The sequence below is a fragment of the Pantherophis guttatus genome, chromosome 3, assembly GCF_059756535.1.
Source record: "Pantherophis guttatus breed Tessera chromosome 3, ASM5975653v1, whole genome shotgun sequence".
Taxonomy (NCBI): Eukaryota; Metazoa; Chordata; class Lepidosauria; order Squamata; family Colubridae; genus Pantherophis; species Pantherophis guttatus.
In genome coordinates, this window is record NC_142065.1 from 6,023,106 (window position 1) to 6,039,943 (window position 16,838).

At 49.0% G+C, this 16,838-nt stretch overlaps 2 protein-coding genes and 1 non-coding gene across 15 annotated transcripts in view; all 3 read left to right on the plus strand.

The window, feature by feature from the left end:
* Positions 1–3,432, plus strand: part of TPD52L2 (TPD52 like 2) — a 43,426-nt gene extending 39,994 nt beyond the window's left edge. For all 12 annotated transcript variants that reach the window (XM_087890987.1, XM_087890989.1, XM_034401778.3 and 9 more), the window contains 2 exons: positions 374–422; positions 1,461–3,432. In XM_087890987.1, the coding sequence (XP_087747113.1) occupies positions 374–422; positions 1,461–1,559 (148 nt within the window). In that variant the 3' untranslated portion in view covers positions 1,560–3,432. The remainder of the gene's footprint in view (positions 1–373; positions 423–1,460) is intronic.
* Positions 3,433–15,496: 12,064 nt separating this feature from the next.
* TRNAE-CUC (transfer RNA glutamic acid (anticodon CUC)) lies at positions 15,497–15,568 on the plus strand. Its single transcript has one exon. It is a non-coding gene; the product is annotated as a tRNA-Glu (tRNA).
* An 824-nt stretch (positions 15,569–16,392) lies between these two features.
* DNAJC5 (DnaJ heat shock protein family (Hsp40) member C5) overlaps positions 16,393–16,838 on the plus strand; it is a 61,726-nt gene continuing 61,280 nt past the window's right edge. Inside the window, exon 1 of one of the 2 annotated variants that reach the window (XM_034401783.3) lies at positions 16,393–16,667. The gene's annotated coding sequence lies outside the window, so the exon portion shown is untranslated. The remainder of the gene's footprint in view (positions 16,668–16,838) is intronic. The other variant, XM_087890993.1, reaches the window with a different exon arrangement.

Consider the following 16,838-nt stretch of genomic DNA (forward strand, 5'->3'; position numbering starts at 1 on the left):
AGGAAAGTTGGAACCTAAAATTTCTGAACCATCTATAATTTAAGTTTTTTGACATGAGCCTTCCTGGAAGTTGTAAAGGCATCTTTCTCTTACTGAAAAAAAACAAACACGTTTTTGTGTTTCTTATTCAACCGAGAATTGTGGCTTTTAAGCATGCTTTTGTGTAGCTTCCCTTAGTTTTTCCAGATCATAATTATCCAGAGTTCAGCAGATTGTGGAGGTGATCAGTTGTGCGAAGTGGGTTCTAGAGTGGTCTCTAGATACTGCAGCACCCCCCCCCAAGATGGCCTGCCTGAAGAAAGAATGCAAAATTGTGGTACTCTCTTTCTATTTTTTTTAAAAAAACCATAACTGTTCTTTTTTCTTTTGCAAGAAATTCTCCAACTTTCAAGTCTTTCGAAGACAGAGTTGGAACCATAAAGGTAATTTTCCTTCCATACATGGGAGAACCTCCTCCTCCTCCTCCTCCTCCTCTTCCTCCTCTTCTACTAGGCAATGGAGAGCCAATTAGTAGTTAAGGCACCAGGCTAGAAAACGGGAGACTGTGAATTGTAATCTCGCTGTAGGCATGAAAGCCAGCTGAGTGACCTTGGGCCAATCACCAGAAGACAGTTCTAGTCCCGCCTTAGCCATGAAAGCCAGCTGGGTGACTTAGGGCCAATCCCCAGGAGACAGTGAGTTCTAGTCCTGCCTTAGCCATGAAACCCAATTGGGTGACTTAGGGCCAATCCCCAGGAGACGGTGAATTCTAGTCCCGCCTTAGCCATGAAACCCAATTGGGTGACTTAGGGCCAATCCCCAGGAGACGGTGAGTTCTAGTCCTGCCTTAGCCATGAAACCCAATTGGGTGACTTAGGGCCAGTCCCCAGGAGACGGTGAGTTCTAGTCCCGCCTCAGCCATGAAACCCAACTGGCCAATCCCCAGGAGACAGTGAATTCTACTCCTGCCTTAGCCATGAAAGCCAGCTGGGTGACTTAGGGCCAATCCCCAGGAGACGGTGAATTCTAGTCCCGCCTTAGCCATGAAACCCAATTGGGTGACTTTGGGCCAATCCCCAGGAGACGGTGAGTTCTAGTCCCGCCTCAGCCATGAAACCCAACTGGCCAATCCCCAGGAGACAGTGAGTTCTAGTCCCGCCTTAGCCATGAAACCCAATTGGGTGACTTAGGGCCAATCCCCAGGAGACGGTGAATTCTAGTCCCGCCTTAGCCATGAAAGCCAGCTGTGTGACTTTGGGCAAGTCATTCTCTCTCAGCCCAACCCACCTCACAGATAGCAGGGAAACTAGGAGGAAGGAGTATCAGATATTGAGTTGTTTACAACGAGATTAAAGGTCAGATGTAGATTTTGAAAAATGCACTTAAATGGGCGGAGGGATGGAGCAAAAAAAAAAAAAAAAAAAAACCAGGGTGACGCTGATCCGCTGAACTCTTAGCCCCTTTTTCTTTTCTTTTCTCAGTCCAAAGTTGTGGGTGGCAAAGATAACGATGGCACCAACCAGCTCCATTCGCCGACGGCCGCTGGCGACAAGCCGCCCCAGGACAACGCGCCTTTCTAAGTCCTCCTACAGCATGGCGGTGCATGGCTGCCGGAGCCCCACCCTTTGCTCTTCCCAACACGCAAGACGAAAAAACGAAAAAAAAAAAAAGGAAACAAAAGAAAAAAAAAAAGAGAATTGCGGTCCCACTCAGGAAGAGAGAGATCCATACATCCCTCTTCGCTGCTGGAATCTTCAGGTCCAATAAAGTGAACAGACGGCTTTTTGTACACTTATACCTATTTTACACTAAAGGTTTCTCGAGGGAGCCCCGTGCCGCGCTTCCGTTTGGAAGGGTTATCGGCGGGGAGGATTTTTGCCGTTTGAGCCCCAAAAAGACCCTCCCCTTTGAGGCTTCAGAGGCTTGTAGACACTGCCCCCTCCTCCTTGTTCCTCCAGTTGCGAGCAGAAATTCGATTTTTTTTAATGCAATACGGGAAAAAGGGTCGTTTCAGGAGGCGTTAGCTGTACGCAAAACAGCCGAGCGCTTTATATACCCTTACTCCCATCTCCTTGGTATAACTAGCTAGCTAGCTTTCAGTTATTCAAGCTTGTTTCCTTTCTGGGCAATTAAAGAGTGCCCGTGACTGCTTTGGAAACCTTGCCATCTCTCGTTTAGGTCGATAAACCAAGTTTACTTAGCGGGGGTGGTGGGGGTGGTAAAGATAGTCCCCCTTTCCCCCCCCCCTCTCTTCTGGGATTCTCAGAAAGGAATCTCCTCTTAAGCCCTAGCCGAGCCTGCCGCCCGGACTTCTCTTAAACTTTAATAAATCTCAGAAAGTTTATTTTTTTGGAATTTGCAGGGAGGGTGGGTGGGTGGCGGGAGACTTCCACAGCGCATCAGCTTTTTTGCATCGCGATTTAGGGCCCTTCCACCCCCCTTCCCCCGGTCTCTCAGACGCGGGAGCTGAAATACAAGCCTTACGTCACCACCTGCTTTAATCGTTTATAATCTTTTTATATCTCGGAAGTGTGAAGAAGGTAGTGGGGTGAGGAAGGGAAGGGAAGGAAACAGGTTGAGGCATCGTACCATAGAAACTGCATGTGACTCTTAACATTCATTTCGGCGTGTTGCATAAATCCTCGCTTGCACGCATGTTCTTTTCTCTCTCTGTCTCCCCCCTCGAGCGTACGGAATTTGCTTTTCTGTCCTCTGGATTTGGGTCTTGTCTTAGAAAGTCCCGGAGGCAGCGAGGGAACCACCGGGATTATCAAGGCACCCCAAAAATCCCTTCTGCTGGGTTTTCTTTCTTCGTTCGTTGCTCCTTCCGGGAATTTTTCATCCGATTGTTTTTTGAGAATCTGACGGCGGGATTCTGTTCGCGGCTTCTGCAACCCTGCGGTGGTCGTGGGTGGCACGGTGCCTTGGCTGCTGTTGGCGATTACGCATGGAAACACTAATACCCTTGAGGGAAGGGCGAGAACGTGAGGAGTCAGAGGTGCCCGTAAGCGATCCAGACTTTTCTGTGCCTTAGAGGCTCAGTGGGATGGGAAGCAGTGCGCCCCACAATAGATACCAACAGTGACACTTGGCACCTAGGAAGAACGATTTGGTGACCCTTCCTCTCTCCGGTCACCCGAGAAGCAAGTTTTGACACTCAAAAACGCGGGCGACGAAATTCCTCCTGCGTCCTTTTGTTGCTGTTGGCTGAAAACCTTCCTGGGTCATGACCTGGCTCAAGAGAGGCAGGAGATCCACAGAGATTAAGACGGGGGTTTTATGGTAGTTTCTTAAGAAGGAGGTAGCCCACCTGCGTTTGGAAAAAGAAAAAAAAAAAAAAAAGGGAGAATCGGTGTTGATGCGACCGGGCGCTGCAGGACGAGGCTAAGTTGTTTCTCCTGTAATGGGTCTGGGGGAAATTTGTCAATAAAATATTCCTTTTGGAAAAGCAAAGCGCTCGTCTGTCCTGTTATATTTCGGATCCGCAAATCGTGGTTGTAGGCAACGGTCTCCGGCTGGCGGTGTGTCAGTGTAATAACCCCATAGAAATCAGAACTCCGAGGCAGACAGATTCCTCAAAGAAGAGTTTTATTGGAGATTGGCACAACTGGTGAAAACCGACTCTGAAAGTTTCTCCGGTTTTCACCTAATTAAAAGTGAAAGTCGCCCCCCCCCTTTCCCCAAACAACCAGTCACATGGTCCAATCAAGGTGCTGACCAGTTGCCTGGTTACTTCACTCCTCCTCTCTCCAACCACCTGTTGAAATGACCTTGGTTTCCACAGGAAACTCTCTTATTTTGGCTACAAGCCCCCACATCTAACTATGTTCCCCCTCCCTATCCCTTTTTCGCATTGTGGCAACCCTGAAGCCTCCAAAATGGCCCCAGGCAGGTTTTTATTTTATTTATTTATTTATTTTTAAATTTGTATACCGCCCTTCTCCCTGAGGACTCAGGGCGGTGAACAGCCAAGTAAAAACATAAACTACAAACATTAAAATACAATTAAAAAGATATATATAAATTTGGCCCCATAATTAAAAACAGTAACAAACCAATTAAAACATTTAAAAAGTGTTAGGCCAGCCCGGCTTGCTGGAAAAAGAAGGTTTTAAGGGCACGGCGGAAGGCACCGAGGTCTTGGATTCTCCTTATCTCTGGGGGTAACTGATTCCAGAGGGTAGGTGCCCCCACAGAGAAGGCCCTCCCCCTGGGGGTCACCAGCCTACATTGTTTGGCTGATGGCACCCCGAGGAGGCCCTCTCTGTGGGAGCGCACGGGTCGATGGGAGGCCGTCGGTAGCAGCAGGCGGTCTCGCAGATAACTAGGTCCTATGCCATGGAGCGCTTTAAAGGTGATAACCAACACCTTGAAGCACACTCGGAAGACCACCGGGAGCCAGTGCAGCTCACGCAGGAGAGGTGTTGTATGGGAGCGCCATGCGGCTCCCGTGACTACCCGCGCGGCCGCATTCTGGACCAGTTGGAGCCTCCGGGTGCTCTTCAAGGGGGAGCCCCATGTAGAGAGCGTTGCAGTAGTCCAGGCGAGAGGTAACAAGGGCGTGAGTGACTGTGTACAGGGAATCCCGATCAAAAAAGGGCCGCAACTGGCGAATCAGGCGAACCTGATAAAAGGTCCCCCTGGTTACAGCCGTCAGATGTTCCTCCAAGGACAGCTGCATATCCAGGAGGACTCCCAGAGTGGACACTGTTCAGGTAGTCCTCAACTTACGATCACAGTTGAACTCAAAAATTTCCCTTGCTAAGCCAGACAGTGGGCTTTGTCCCATTTTACGACCTTCCTTTCCATAGTTGAGTGAATCACTGCAGTTTGTTAAATTAGCAATATGGTTGTTGAGTGAATTCGGTCTCTCCATGGACTTTACTTGTCAGAAGGTCGCAAAAGGGGAATCGTGTGACAACGGGTTCGCTTGACAATTGCAGCGTTTGTTTAATGACCAGTGGCATTTATTTTATGACTGCTGCAAAAGCCTGAAATCGGATGTGTCATGTGACTGGACTCATTTACCACCATAATGAGCTGGCTCCATGATGGTCGTATGTCGAGGACTACCTGTGAATATCAGTCTTGGGAATCTAAAGACCTTAACAAGTTGGGGATGTCACACTGCCCAAGCTATTTATGCAGATTGTATGGAAGATTTCAGCTGGTGTGAAGCCACCCTAATGGGGACTGATTCAACAATCCTCAGATTGTGGCAGTGGTGAAATGTAAAATTTGTTACTACCGGTTCTGTGGGTGTGGCTTGGTGGGGGTGAATGTGACTGGGTGGGCGTGGCCAACTTTTTTTTTTTTACACTTTTAAAACCATTTTTTCTACAATCTCTTTGGCCGATCCCAGCTGAGTTGCCTGATCGTCAGAGGCTTTTTTTTCTTTTAAAAACATTTTTTCTACAACCTCTTCGGCCAAAGAGGTTGTAGAAAAAATGGTTTTAAAAGCCTTTGAGGATCCCAGCTGAGCCGCCTGATCGTCAGAGGCTTTTGTTTTTTACTTTTAAAAGCATTTTTTTTGGACGAAGAGGTTGTAGAAAAAATGCTTTTAAATTTTTTTTGAAAAGCCTCTGATGATTGCGCGGCTCAGCTGGGCATGGGCAGGGATTTTTGCTACTAGTTCTGCGAAGCACCTGCCTCCCTTGCTATCAGATTGGGCGATCCGGTCCAAACCGGGAGCATTTCACCCCTGGATTGTGGTGATGTTTAGTCTAGTGGTTAAGGCACCAGGCTAGAAAGCAGGAGACGGTGAGTTCTAGTCCCGCCTTAGCCATGAAAACCAGCTGGGTGACTTTGGGCCAATCACCAGGAGACGATGAGGTCTAGTCCCACCTTAGGCATAGAAACTGATTAGGTGACTTTCATTTTCATTTTCATTTCATTTTATTTAATTTGTATACCGCCCTACTCCTGAAGGACTCAGGGCAGTGAACAGGCACAGAATAAAACACATAGAATACAAAAATTAAGAGCAGAAGTAAAATTGAGTTAAATCAATTTAGCCCAAGACAAATTTAAAACCCCAGGTTAAGAACAAATTAAAATTTACATTAAAATTTACATTAAAAAAGAATGGGAAAGGTTAGGCCAGACCAGCCTGGTGAAATAAAAAGGTTTTAAGAGCGCGGCGGAAGGTGCGTAGATCCGGGATCCTCCGTATCTCCGGGGGGAGCTCATTCCAGATAGTGGGTGCCCCCACAGAGAAGGGTCTCCCCCTGGGGGCCACCAGCCGACATTCTTCGGCATCCGAAGAAGTCCCTCTCTGTGAGAGCGTACCGGCCGGTGGGAGGCCGTTTGCGGCAGCAGGCGGTCCCGTAAATACCCAGGTCCTAAGCCATGGAGCGCTCTAAAGGTGGTAACCAAAACCTTGAAGCGCACCCGGAAGACCACCGGGAGCCAGTGCAGCTCGCGCAGGAGAGGTGTTACATGGGAGCGCCACGTCGCTCCCATAACCACCCGCGCGGCCGCACTCTGTGCCAGTTGGAGCCTCCGGGTGCTCCTCAAGGGGAGCCCCATGTAGAGAGCATTACAGCAGTCCAGGCGGGAAGTGACTTTGGGCCAATCACTAGGAGACGGTGAATTCTAGTCCTGCCTTAGCTATGAAAGCCAGCTGGGTGACCTTGGGCCAGTCACTCTCAGCCTAACCCACCTCACAGTGGGGAAAATAGGAGGAACATTAGGTATGTTTGCTGCCTTGAGTTATTTATAAAAAATAATAAAAGGCAGAATTAAAAAAAAAATAAATCTATATTTTTGTTGTTGTGAGGAAATCAGGACATGAACCTTGGGCCTGCCTTACTGCCCTACTGAAATGTGGGAATGCATACTATTCGATACGATACCAATGCGTTCATAGGAAATGTCCCTGGCCAGACAACCTCTCATGGTGCTTGATGGACACACGTCTACTGGTATATCCATGGAAAACAATATGTGATTTATTACAGGTAGCCCTCAACTTGCAACAGTTCATTTAGTGACCATTGGGGTAGGGAAAGTTAGATTCATTTAATAACCGAAAGTCATAAAATTGGACAGAACTCAATTAACAGCCTTGATTAGCAATGGAAATTCTGGTCCCAACTGTGGTTGTAAGTCGAGGACTACCTATACAGGGAGTCCTCGACTTACAGCAGTACATTTAGTGACTGTTCAAAGTTACAATGGCACTGAAAAAAAGTGACTTATGGCCATTTTTCACAGTTACAACCTTTGTAGCCTCCCCATGATCATGTGATCACAATTCAGATGCCTGGCAACAGGTTCACATTTATGACGGTCGCAGTGTCCCAGGTTCATGTGACCAATGGGGAAGCCAGACTCGCTTAACAACCGGGTTGCTAACTTTTATCAACTGCAGTGATTCACTTAACAAATGTGGCAAGAAAAGTCATAAAATGGGGCAAACAAATGCCTTAACAAATGCCTCACTTAGCAACATAAATTCTGGGCTGAATTGTGGTCGTAAACCAAGGATTAACTGTACACTGATCCTAACCAAATGGTCTGAGTTACTACAAAAGGCTTCGTTGGGGGGAAAAAACCCTAACCAAGATTAATACTAACCAATTTAGCATGTGTAAATGGAATGGCTAGATACTGTTCAGATAGTCCTTGACTTACAACCACTTGTTTAGCGAATGTTCAAAACGGGTGAAATCCAGCAGGTTCCGACAGGTTCTGGAGAACCGGTAGCGGAAATTTTGAGTAGTTTGGAGAACCAGCAAATACCACCTCTGGCTGGCCCCAGAGTGGGGAGGGAATGGAGATTTTGCAATATCCTTCCCCCAGGAGTGGGGAGAGAATGGGGATTTTGCAGTATCCTTTTGGAGTGGGGTGGGAATGGGGATTTTGCAGTATCCTTCCCCTGCCACGCCCACCAAGCCATGCCCACAGAACCGGTAGTAAAAAAGTTTGGATTTCACCAGTGGTTCAAAGTTACAACGGCACTGAAAATGCTGACTTACGACTGGGCCTCCCGCTTATGACTCTTATTACAGCATCCCCGCTTCAAAATGCGGGTGCTTGACAATCTGCATGTTGCAGTGACCGAGGGTGATGGGATCACCCATCGCCACCTTTCCAGCCAGCTTCTGACAAGCACAGTCATTGGGGGGGGGAGGTGGGGAAGTTGAATTCACTTAACAACATGATTTACTGAACAACTGCAGTGATTTGCTTAACAACTTCGGCCAAAAAAGGTCGTAAAACTGGGCACCGCTCACTGAATGAATTGCCTTGCTTAGCAAACAAAGAAATTCTGGTCCCAATTGTCATAAATTGAGGATAATCCGTACTGGCATCACACGAAAGACTTTGAGCCAGTGGTTGCTTTGCATCATTCATGTCATACCCAGCTGTGTTTCAGCTTTGCTTTTGAAAAATCCACCTCGCTGTGCTACAAACGCTTTGAACGACAAGAGGCAGACACAACTTCACACAATACCCTCTCCGGGCAATCTTGCGGCTTGCTGATTATTGTGAGTTCAGTGAGTTGACGGTTCAGCGATGCAGATTCTGAATGTAGTCGATTCAGTTCAGTGAACAAGAGCCCAACGTGTCCTGCTAACCCAGGCAGAGAATACGTCTTAATTCTGCAGCAACATCATACAATTAAATTTTTTAGCATCAAGGCCGGAAGTAGAGGGTTTTTTTGCCTGGAAATGTGCAGTCATTTTGGATGGGTGGGAGAGAACACAGACAGTAGATTGATAAAAAAATATTCATATGATACTGAGATGGATTTGGGTGAAGAAATGCCTGAGACACAAGGGACCATGTGTTGTGGCCCGTCAGCGGCCTGTGCAACTAGTAACTGATTCCAACAGCAAGGAGGCTGGTATGGTGCTGTGCCAGCAGTGGCATTCGAGTCGGACAATGAGGAGGCTGGAGAAGATGTGGTGCCAGAGGCAGGGATTCAGCCAGGGCCTTCAGAACCTCCAGAAGCTCCCATAAGTGAAGAGGATGAAGAGGAGGAGCCTCTTCTCAATGCACGGGCGCGCAGAGCTGCCAAAAGCAGGAGTGGCTCCTCAGGAGGAGGTCTCGAGAGTAAGGCTTGGGGCTAATTGGCCACTCCCTTAGCCTATTTAAGGAAGGATGATGACAGGCAATTTGCAGGGAACAACTTTAGTTCACATACCTTCATGTCTTGTCTTGCTTATCTTATCAGCTTCCTGCAAATTGCTTCTGGGCATTCTGCCAACCACAGTAAGCTTTCAGTATTATTCTTTGAATTCTTGGTGTCTGATAATGCAGTTAATTAACAGCCGTTGTAAAAAACTGGTTTATTTAGTAAACTAAGGTTTGAACGGACTGTCTGTGTGCTGCGTTCTTTGGGGTCCATAGGTGGGGCAGAACACCATGATATCCTAGCCACTGAGAAGAGCCAGCTAGCCAGCAAAGAGAAATATATATATAGGTGAAAGGGAGCAGAATGCCCCCTCCCACATGTTGGGGTAGACCAGGTGTCTCGATAGGAAAACACTATATATATACATATATATATATATATATATATATATATATTCTGAGGTTTTCGCAGGTGTTTGTATGTAGGTCTTTGGTTATTCAGGTTTTCTCCCGCATAAAATTGGAAGTGTCTTGGCGACGTTTTGACAAAGTCTCATTCGTCATCTTCAGGCTGGTGTTTTCAGCTTCATGCTCCTAGAAGCACGAAGCCGAAAACACCAGCCTGAAGATGACGAATGAGACTTCGTCGAAACATCGCCAAGACACTTCCAATTTTACGCAGGAGAAAACCCGCAGGAAGGGCTGGGGCTCCCACAGAGAAGGCCCTCCCCCTGGGTGTCGCCAGCCGACATACCTTGGCCGATGGTACCCTGAGGAGACCCTCTCTGTGGGAGCGGACTGGCCAGTGGGAGGCTACTGGTGGCAAAAGACGGTCTCGAAGGTACCCGGGTCCTAAGCCATGGAGCGCTTTAAAGGTGGTGACCAACACCTTGAATCGCACCCAGAAGACCACTGGGAGCCAGTGCAACTCGTGCAGGAGAGGTGTCACATGGGCACAACGGGTTGCGCCCATAACCACCCACGCGGCCGCATTCTAGACCAGTTGGAGCCTCCGAGTGCTCTTCAAGGGGAGCCCCATGTAGAGAGCATTACAATAGTCCAGCCGGGAGGTGACCAGGGCGTGAGTGACTGTGCGCAAGGCGTCCCGGTTCAGAAAGGGCCGCAACTGGCGAATCGGGCGAACCTGATAAAAAGCCCCCCTGGCCACGGCCGTCATATGCTCTTCTAAAGACAGCCGTGCATCCAGGAGGACACCCAGATTACGAGCCCTCTTTGTGGGGGGCAAAGATTCACCCCCAATAGTCAGCGATGGCACCAGCTGACTATATCGGGATGCCGGGAGCCACAGCCACTCAGTCTTGGCAGGGTTGAGTCTGAGCCTATTTCTTCCCATCCAGACCAGCAAGATATCACATCAAGGGCATCATTGGGGTGGTCTGGGGTGGAGATGTACAGCTGAGTATCATCAGCGTACTGATGAACTCTCACTCCCAAACCACGGATGATCTCACCCAGCGGCTTCACATAAATGTTGAACAGAAGGGGCGAGAGGACCGACCCTTGCGGCACTCCCCAAGCGAGGCGCTGCGAGGTCGACCTCTGCCCCCCTGCCAACACAAACTGCGAGCGGTCGGAGGAAGGAGAACCACCAAAGCACGGTGCCCCCTATTCCTAACCCTCTCAACCGCTGCAGCATGATACCATGGTCGATGGTATCAAAAGCCGCTGAGAGATCTAATAGGACCAGGACAGAGGAACAACCCCTGTCCCGAGCCCTCCAGAGATCATCCACCAATGCGACCAATGCCATTTCTGTGCTGTATCCCTGCCTGAAGCCCGACTAGTACGGGTCCAGATAGATAGCTTCATCCAGGTACTGGGGAAGCTGTTGTGCCACCACACTCTTAACAACCTTCGCCACAAAACGAAGGTTGGAGACCGGATGGTAGTTGGCTAATTCAGCCGGGTCCAGGGATGGTTTCTTGAGGAGGGGCCTCACCACCGCCTCTTTCAAGGCGACGGGAAAGGCACCTCACTCAGAGAAGCATTTATAATCCCCTGGAGCCAGCCTCGTGTAACCTCCCGGGAGGCCAGTACCAACCAGGAGGGACACGGGTCCAATAAACATGTGGCAGCACTAATCTTACCCAGAACCCTGTCCACATCCTCGGGAGTCACAGGATCAAACTCCTCCCAGATAACATTCTCAAGACCTACCCTCGTCTCCCCCCCTGGACTCACCCAGTCGGAGTCCAAGCCTTCCCAAATCCGAGCGACTTTATCATGCAGGAATTGCACAAAATCCTCAGCACGGCCCTGCAAGGGATCTTCCCGCACTCCCCCCGAAGAAGGGAATGGGTCACCCTAAACAGAGCGGCTGGGCGGTTCTCTGCAGATGCGATAAGAGCGGAAAAATAGTTAGATTTCGCCGCTTTTATCGCCACTAGGTAGGTCTTGATATAAGATCTCACCAGTGTTCGGTCAGAATTGGATTGACTAGTCCTCCAAATGCTCTCTAGGCTTCTAGCCAATCAGCTGGGACTCAGGAGGCAGCAATAGATTGGGGGCGGGGCCAAATAAAAGGTAAGAATAATGCGGGGTGGGGGGATGGGGGGGTGGGGAGCCCAGCTCCTAAACAAAGAGAACCGGTTCGGTGACGTCATATCGTCACCGCTACCGGCTCGGCAGAACCGGGCCGAACTGGGAGGAACCCACCACTGGACCAGTGTAATATAATATTGCGGGGTCATGTGATCACCATTTGTGACCATCTCAGCTGGCTTCTGACAAAGTCAATGGGGAAAGTTTAGATTCACTTAATGACCGAAAATCATAAAATTGGATAGAACTCATTTAACAACAGCCTTGATTAGCAATAGAAATTCTGGTCCCAGATGTGGTTGTAAGTTGAGGAGTACCTGTACTGATAGTCCTCGATTTACAATAGTTCATTTAGAACTATTTAGACGGTTCAAAGTTACAATGGCACTGAAAAAAGTGACATGACTGTTTTTCAAAGTTACAACCTTTGCAGGTTGCACGATCATGTGATCAAAATTCAGAGGCTTGGCAACTGGTTCATATTTATGACCATTGCAGTGTGCCAAGGTCATGTGATCTGCTTTTGCGACCTGACAAGCAAAGTCAATGGGGAAGCCAGATTCATTTAACAACCGTGTTGCTATCTTAACGACTGCAGTGATTCACTTAATAACTATAGCAAGAAAGGACAAAATAGAGCAAAACTCACTTAGCAACCGAAATTTTGGGCTTAATTGTGGTCGTGAGTTGAGGACTACCTGTACTTAGCCATCACCTGTCTATCCACTATTGTCTTCACATTATTCCATCAATAGTTCCAACTTTAGCAAACGTTCTACCAATGTACATAAAGTCATTTATTTGCTCTAGCTTTTCACATGTCTTGCCAAATTTGTAATTACTCGTGACATTTTGTGAAGGCCAACTTATCTTGGTCGCTGATGCATTAATTTTTGGATGTATCGTGCTCAATGCACCATGCACTCTTAACAGCTGCAGCTGGAAGCATTATTTTCGGTGATAGCAGTTGATACCATTTAAAATTATGATAGAATTGAGAGGAATGGTTGAGTCTGTCATCTGCACCTCTATAACTGTCTGGTTTGTTCTGCAACCCAACAAGACAGACACAGACTTCAGAGGATAATTAGAACTGCAGAAAAAACAATGGCTACCAACCTGCCTTCCATGGAGGACCTGTCTACGGCACGAGTCAAAAAGAGGGCTGGGAAAATATTTACAGACCCCTCGCATCCTGGATATAAACTGTTTCAACTCCTACCCTCAAAACGACGCTATAGAGCACTGCACCCCAGAACAACTAGACACAAGGACAGTTTTTTCCCCAACGCCATCACTCTGCTAAACAAATAATTCCCTCAACACTGTCAAACTATTCACTAAGTCTGCATTACTATTAATCTTCTCATCGTTCCCACCACCCATCTCCTTCCATTTATGACTGTATGACTGTAATTTTGTTGCTTGTATCCTTACGATTTATATTGATATTGTTTCCTGATTGCTTATTTGTACCCTATGACTATCATTAAGTGTTGTACCTTATGATTCTTGATGAACGTATCTTTTCTTCTATGTACACTGAGAGCATATGCACCAAGACAAATTCCTTGTGTGTCCAATCACACTTGGCCAATAAAAAATTCAAATTCTATTCTAGAATTGGAATTACAGTAGGTAATGTTTTAAGATTAATATACTGTAAGTATAATGCAAATCTACAATGTGATTTTTATTCTTTTGATAGCAGTTCAGTTCAGTAGAAACACAGTACAGAAAGCCCTCGACTTACAGTCATTCGTTTAGTGATCCTTCAAAGTTACAACAGCACTAAAAGGTGACTTATGACCGTTTTTTCACACATCCGACCGTTGCAGCATCCCTATGGCCACGTGATCAAAGTTCAGCTGCTTGGCAACTGGCATGTATTTGGACTAAATTGTGCTTTTAAGTCGAGGACTATTTGTACAAATAAAAATGTATTACAGGAAGTCCTTGACTTGCGGCAGCCATTAGGACTGGAGCTACTGTAATTTAAGGGGCACGGTTTTAAAACACGACTACATTGCTTAGCAACAGCAATCCGTGGCAGCTGAATCATACAGTTGTTAGGCAAGGCAAGTTCCTGTTGGCTTCCCACAAGCAAAGTCAGTGGGGAAGCCAGCAGGAAATTGCAAGTCCCAGTTCAGCAGCTGCTGCCAGATGGGAGAAGGGAGCAAGGGGGTGTGCAGGGGGGGGCATAGGGAGGGTTGGCAAGGGGGTACATTAGAGGCATAGCGAGGGTCAGGGAGGGTGAGGGGGTATGGGATAGGTGTGATGTGGGTTGGGGTTTGTGTGTGTGTGTGTGTGTGGTTAGCATGAGCACAGAGGGGGATGTGTGGATGGTGGAGACTTACTCAGTGACTTGCAACCTTTTCTGCTGGCTTCTCCAGTGACTTTCTGCAACCAGTTGCAAGTATGAACTGTCAGATAGCAATTACGTGAAGCCCGCACATCTTCAAGCTGCCAAGGTTCAGAAACTGGTGTGTGAATGTTCTTTCAGCATTTCACAGGTCTTCACAGACTTCAGCAGGTTGAAGCAAACCTGTTGGGAAATACATGGATAGGAGACCACCAGGAAATTTCTCCTTTGCAGGCTGGATTAAGGAAGTGGAAGAAATTATATGATGTCCTCGGCCCTAAACTTTGCTCTATGAGGCAATCCAGCTTTGAGAGTGCAGAAACTTTGCACTCTTTGGTCCTCCCAGAGCTGGGTGGGGATTCTGGGTGTTGTAGTCCTATCCCATCTCAAGGGTAAAGAATGGGGACGGGAGCTAGAAAGTCCATTTGGAAACCTTTCTGTGTCCCAAGCCAGCCACTCAGGCAGCATGCAATGTCCAGATTTAGTTACCAAGTTATTTCTGAGTGAGTAAGGTTAATATGGATAGTCCTCGAGTCACAACCACAATGGAGCCCAAAATTTGTGTTGCTAAAGTGAAACCTTTGTTAAGCGAACTTGTCCCATTTTACGACTTTCCTTGCAGAGGTGGGTTTCAGCAGGTTCTGACCAGTTCTGGAGAACTGTTGGTGGAAATTTTGAGTAGTAAGGAGAACCGGTAGTAAAAATTCTGAGTGGCTCCACCCCCATCTGTTCTCTGCCTCCCAAGTCCCAGCTGATCGGGAGGAAATGGAGATTTTACAGTATCCTTCCACTGCCGTGCCCACTAAGCCACGCCCACAGAACCGGTAGTAAAAATTTTTGAAACCCACCACTGTTTCCTTGCCACAATTGTTAACGCAAATCACTGCCGTTGTTAGGTTAGGAACACAGTCGTTCAGTGAATCTGGCTTTCCCCATTGACTGTGGTTGTTAGAAGGTCGCAAAAGCAGATCACATGACACCAACGCAACCGTCATAAATACGAACCACTTGCCAAGCCTCTGAATTTTGATCACGTGACCACGGGGATGCTGCAACGGCTGTAAGTGTGAAAAACGGTCCTAAGTCAGTCCATTTTTTCAGTGCTGTTAACTTTGAACGGACACTAAATGAAGTTGTTGTTAGTCAAGGTCTACCTGTACATCACTACATGATATCGATGCATTGGTCACCAAACTCATTTGTGCATTCGCTCAAGATGCAGATGTCTTCATAAATTTAAAGGGGGGAGAGGAGGGGGAAAATGAAGCCCCCATTCCTGCTTTTCAGGTAATTCTGATAGAGACAGGTAAGGGAAAGGGGCACCTTCTAACCCTCTCTCTCTGTGCATATAATATATGGACATGCACGCAATGTTTGCTCAATTGCACATTGCTTTCTCTTCCATCCTTCACAGGAGCAGAACAGATCAATAGAAATTATATAGATAAAAATTGCCAAAAAGCCAGAGAATTTCACTTTGGTAAAGCTTCACAGAGCAACCTATAGACACCTTCCCTGGTGGTCTAGTGGTTAGGATTCGGCGCTCTCACCGCCGCGGCCCGGGTTCGATTCCCGGTCAGGGAAAGTGAGTTTTACTAACTAGGCAAGAAGGCGCAATGAGATGGCAAAGCCTTTTTTGCATCTCCGCCTCCCCTCCCAAGTACCCCAGCGCCTATCATTCCCAGCCAGCCAGAACACGAGGCAGGAAGGATGGGGGGGGGTTTGCTACCCCTCCTGCCGCAGAAGCACTGCGCCTCGGCCCTGGCCGAGCCAGCTGGGGAAGCACCGGGAATCCCCTCCCCTCCCCCTCCCCCCTCCGCAGCAGCAGCAGCAGCAGCAAAGCCTTGTGCGCACGCGCGGAGGAGGAGGCGGCCTCGCTCGCTCACACTCCCTCCCTCCCTCCGGTCCATTCGCGCGCCTCACGTTCGTGGCGCGGCTGGGAAAACGGGCGCCTCAGCCCGCCGGTCTCCTTTCCCAGCGTCGGCACTTCTCCTCATTAGGCGACAGCCTGTATATCTCGTGCGCGCGCTCACTCGTGCGCTCCTGAGGGGGGAAATAAAATAATACTCTGTGTGTGTGTGTGTGTGTGTGTGTGTGTGTATATATATATATATATATAATAAAATCGTTTCCCCCCCCCCCCCCCGTTGGTCGAAGCGCGCCCTTCTATTCCCCCCCTCAGGAGCGCCCGAGCGCGCGCACGAGACCCACCCCCCCACCCGCCTGCGCCAAACCTCGCCTCAGAGACAAGACTGCGGAGGCGCGCGCGCTCCCGTTCACCCCGTCACGCGCCTGCCTCCCTCCTTCCCTCACGCGCCCATTTCCTCCTCGCGCGCTTTGCTCTCTCCCCCCCCCCGCCCCCACTTCGCGCGCTCGCGCCTCCTCACCCGTCCTCCTCATCCCCGCTTGCCAGCCTCGTGAGCGCGCACGTCGCTTGTATCCGGGCGGGCTGGTCGGTCGTGAGGCGCGAGCGCTTCGGGTTTTTTGACGGTTGGCACCGGCCGGCCGGCTGCCTTTCCCCCCCTCCTCCCCTCACGCGTCCCGTCGCCGGCCCTGCTGGCCTGCCTTCCTCCCGTCCGTCAGTCCTTCCGTCCGCCGCCCCGGCTGAGGGAAACCGCCCCTCACGCCCCGTCGCGGCTCGCGGAGGCCGCCCCTGAGGCGGCGGCGAAGTCGAAGGCGGCAGGTGAGGCCGGCAAAGCGGGCGCATGGAGGCGACGTTGGCGCAGTGGGGCGGTCGGGTGGGGTGGGGGTGGGGGGGCTGTGGGGATGCGGGTCGGGGGCGGCATATTGGGGGGGGGGAGGTGAAGGAAAGAGGAGTCCCGCCGCCCTGAGGAACCGGCATAAAAGACGACGT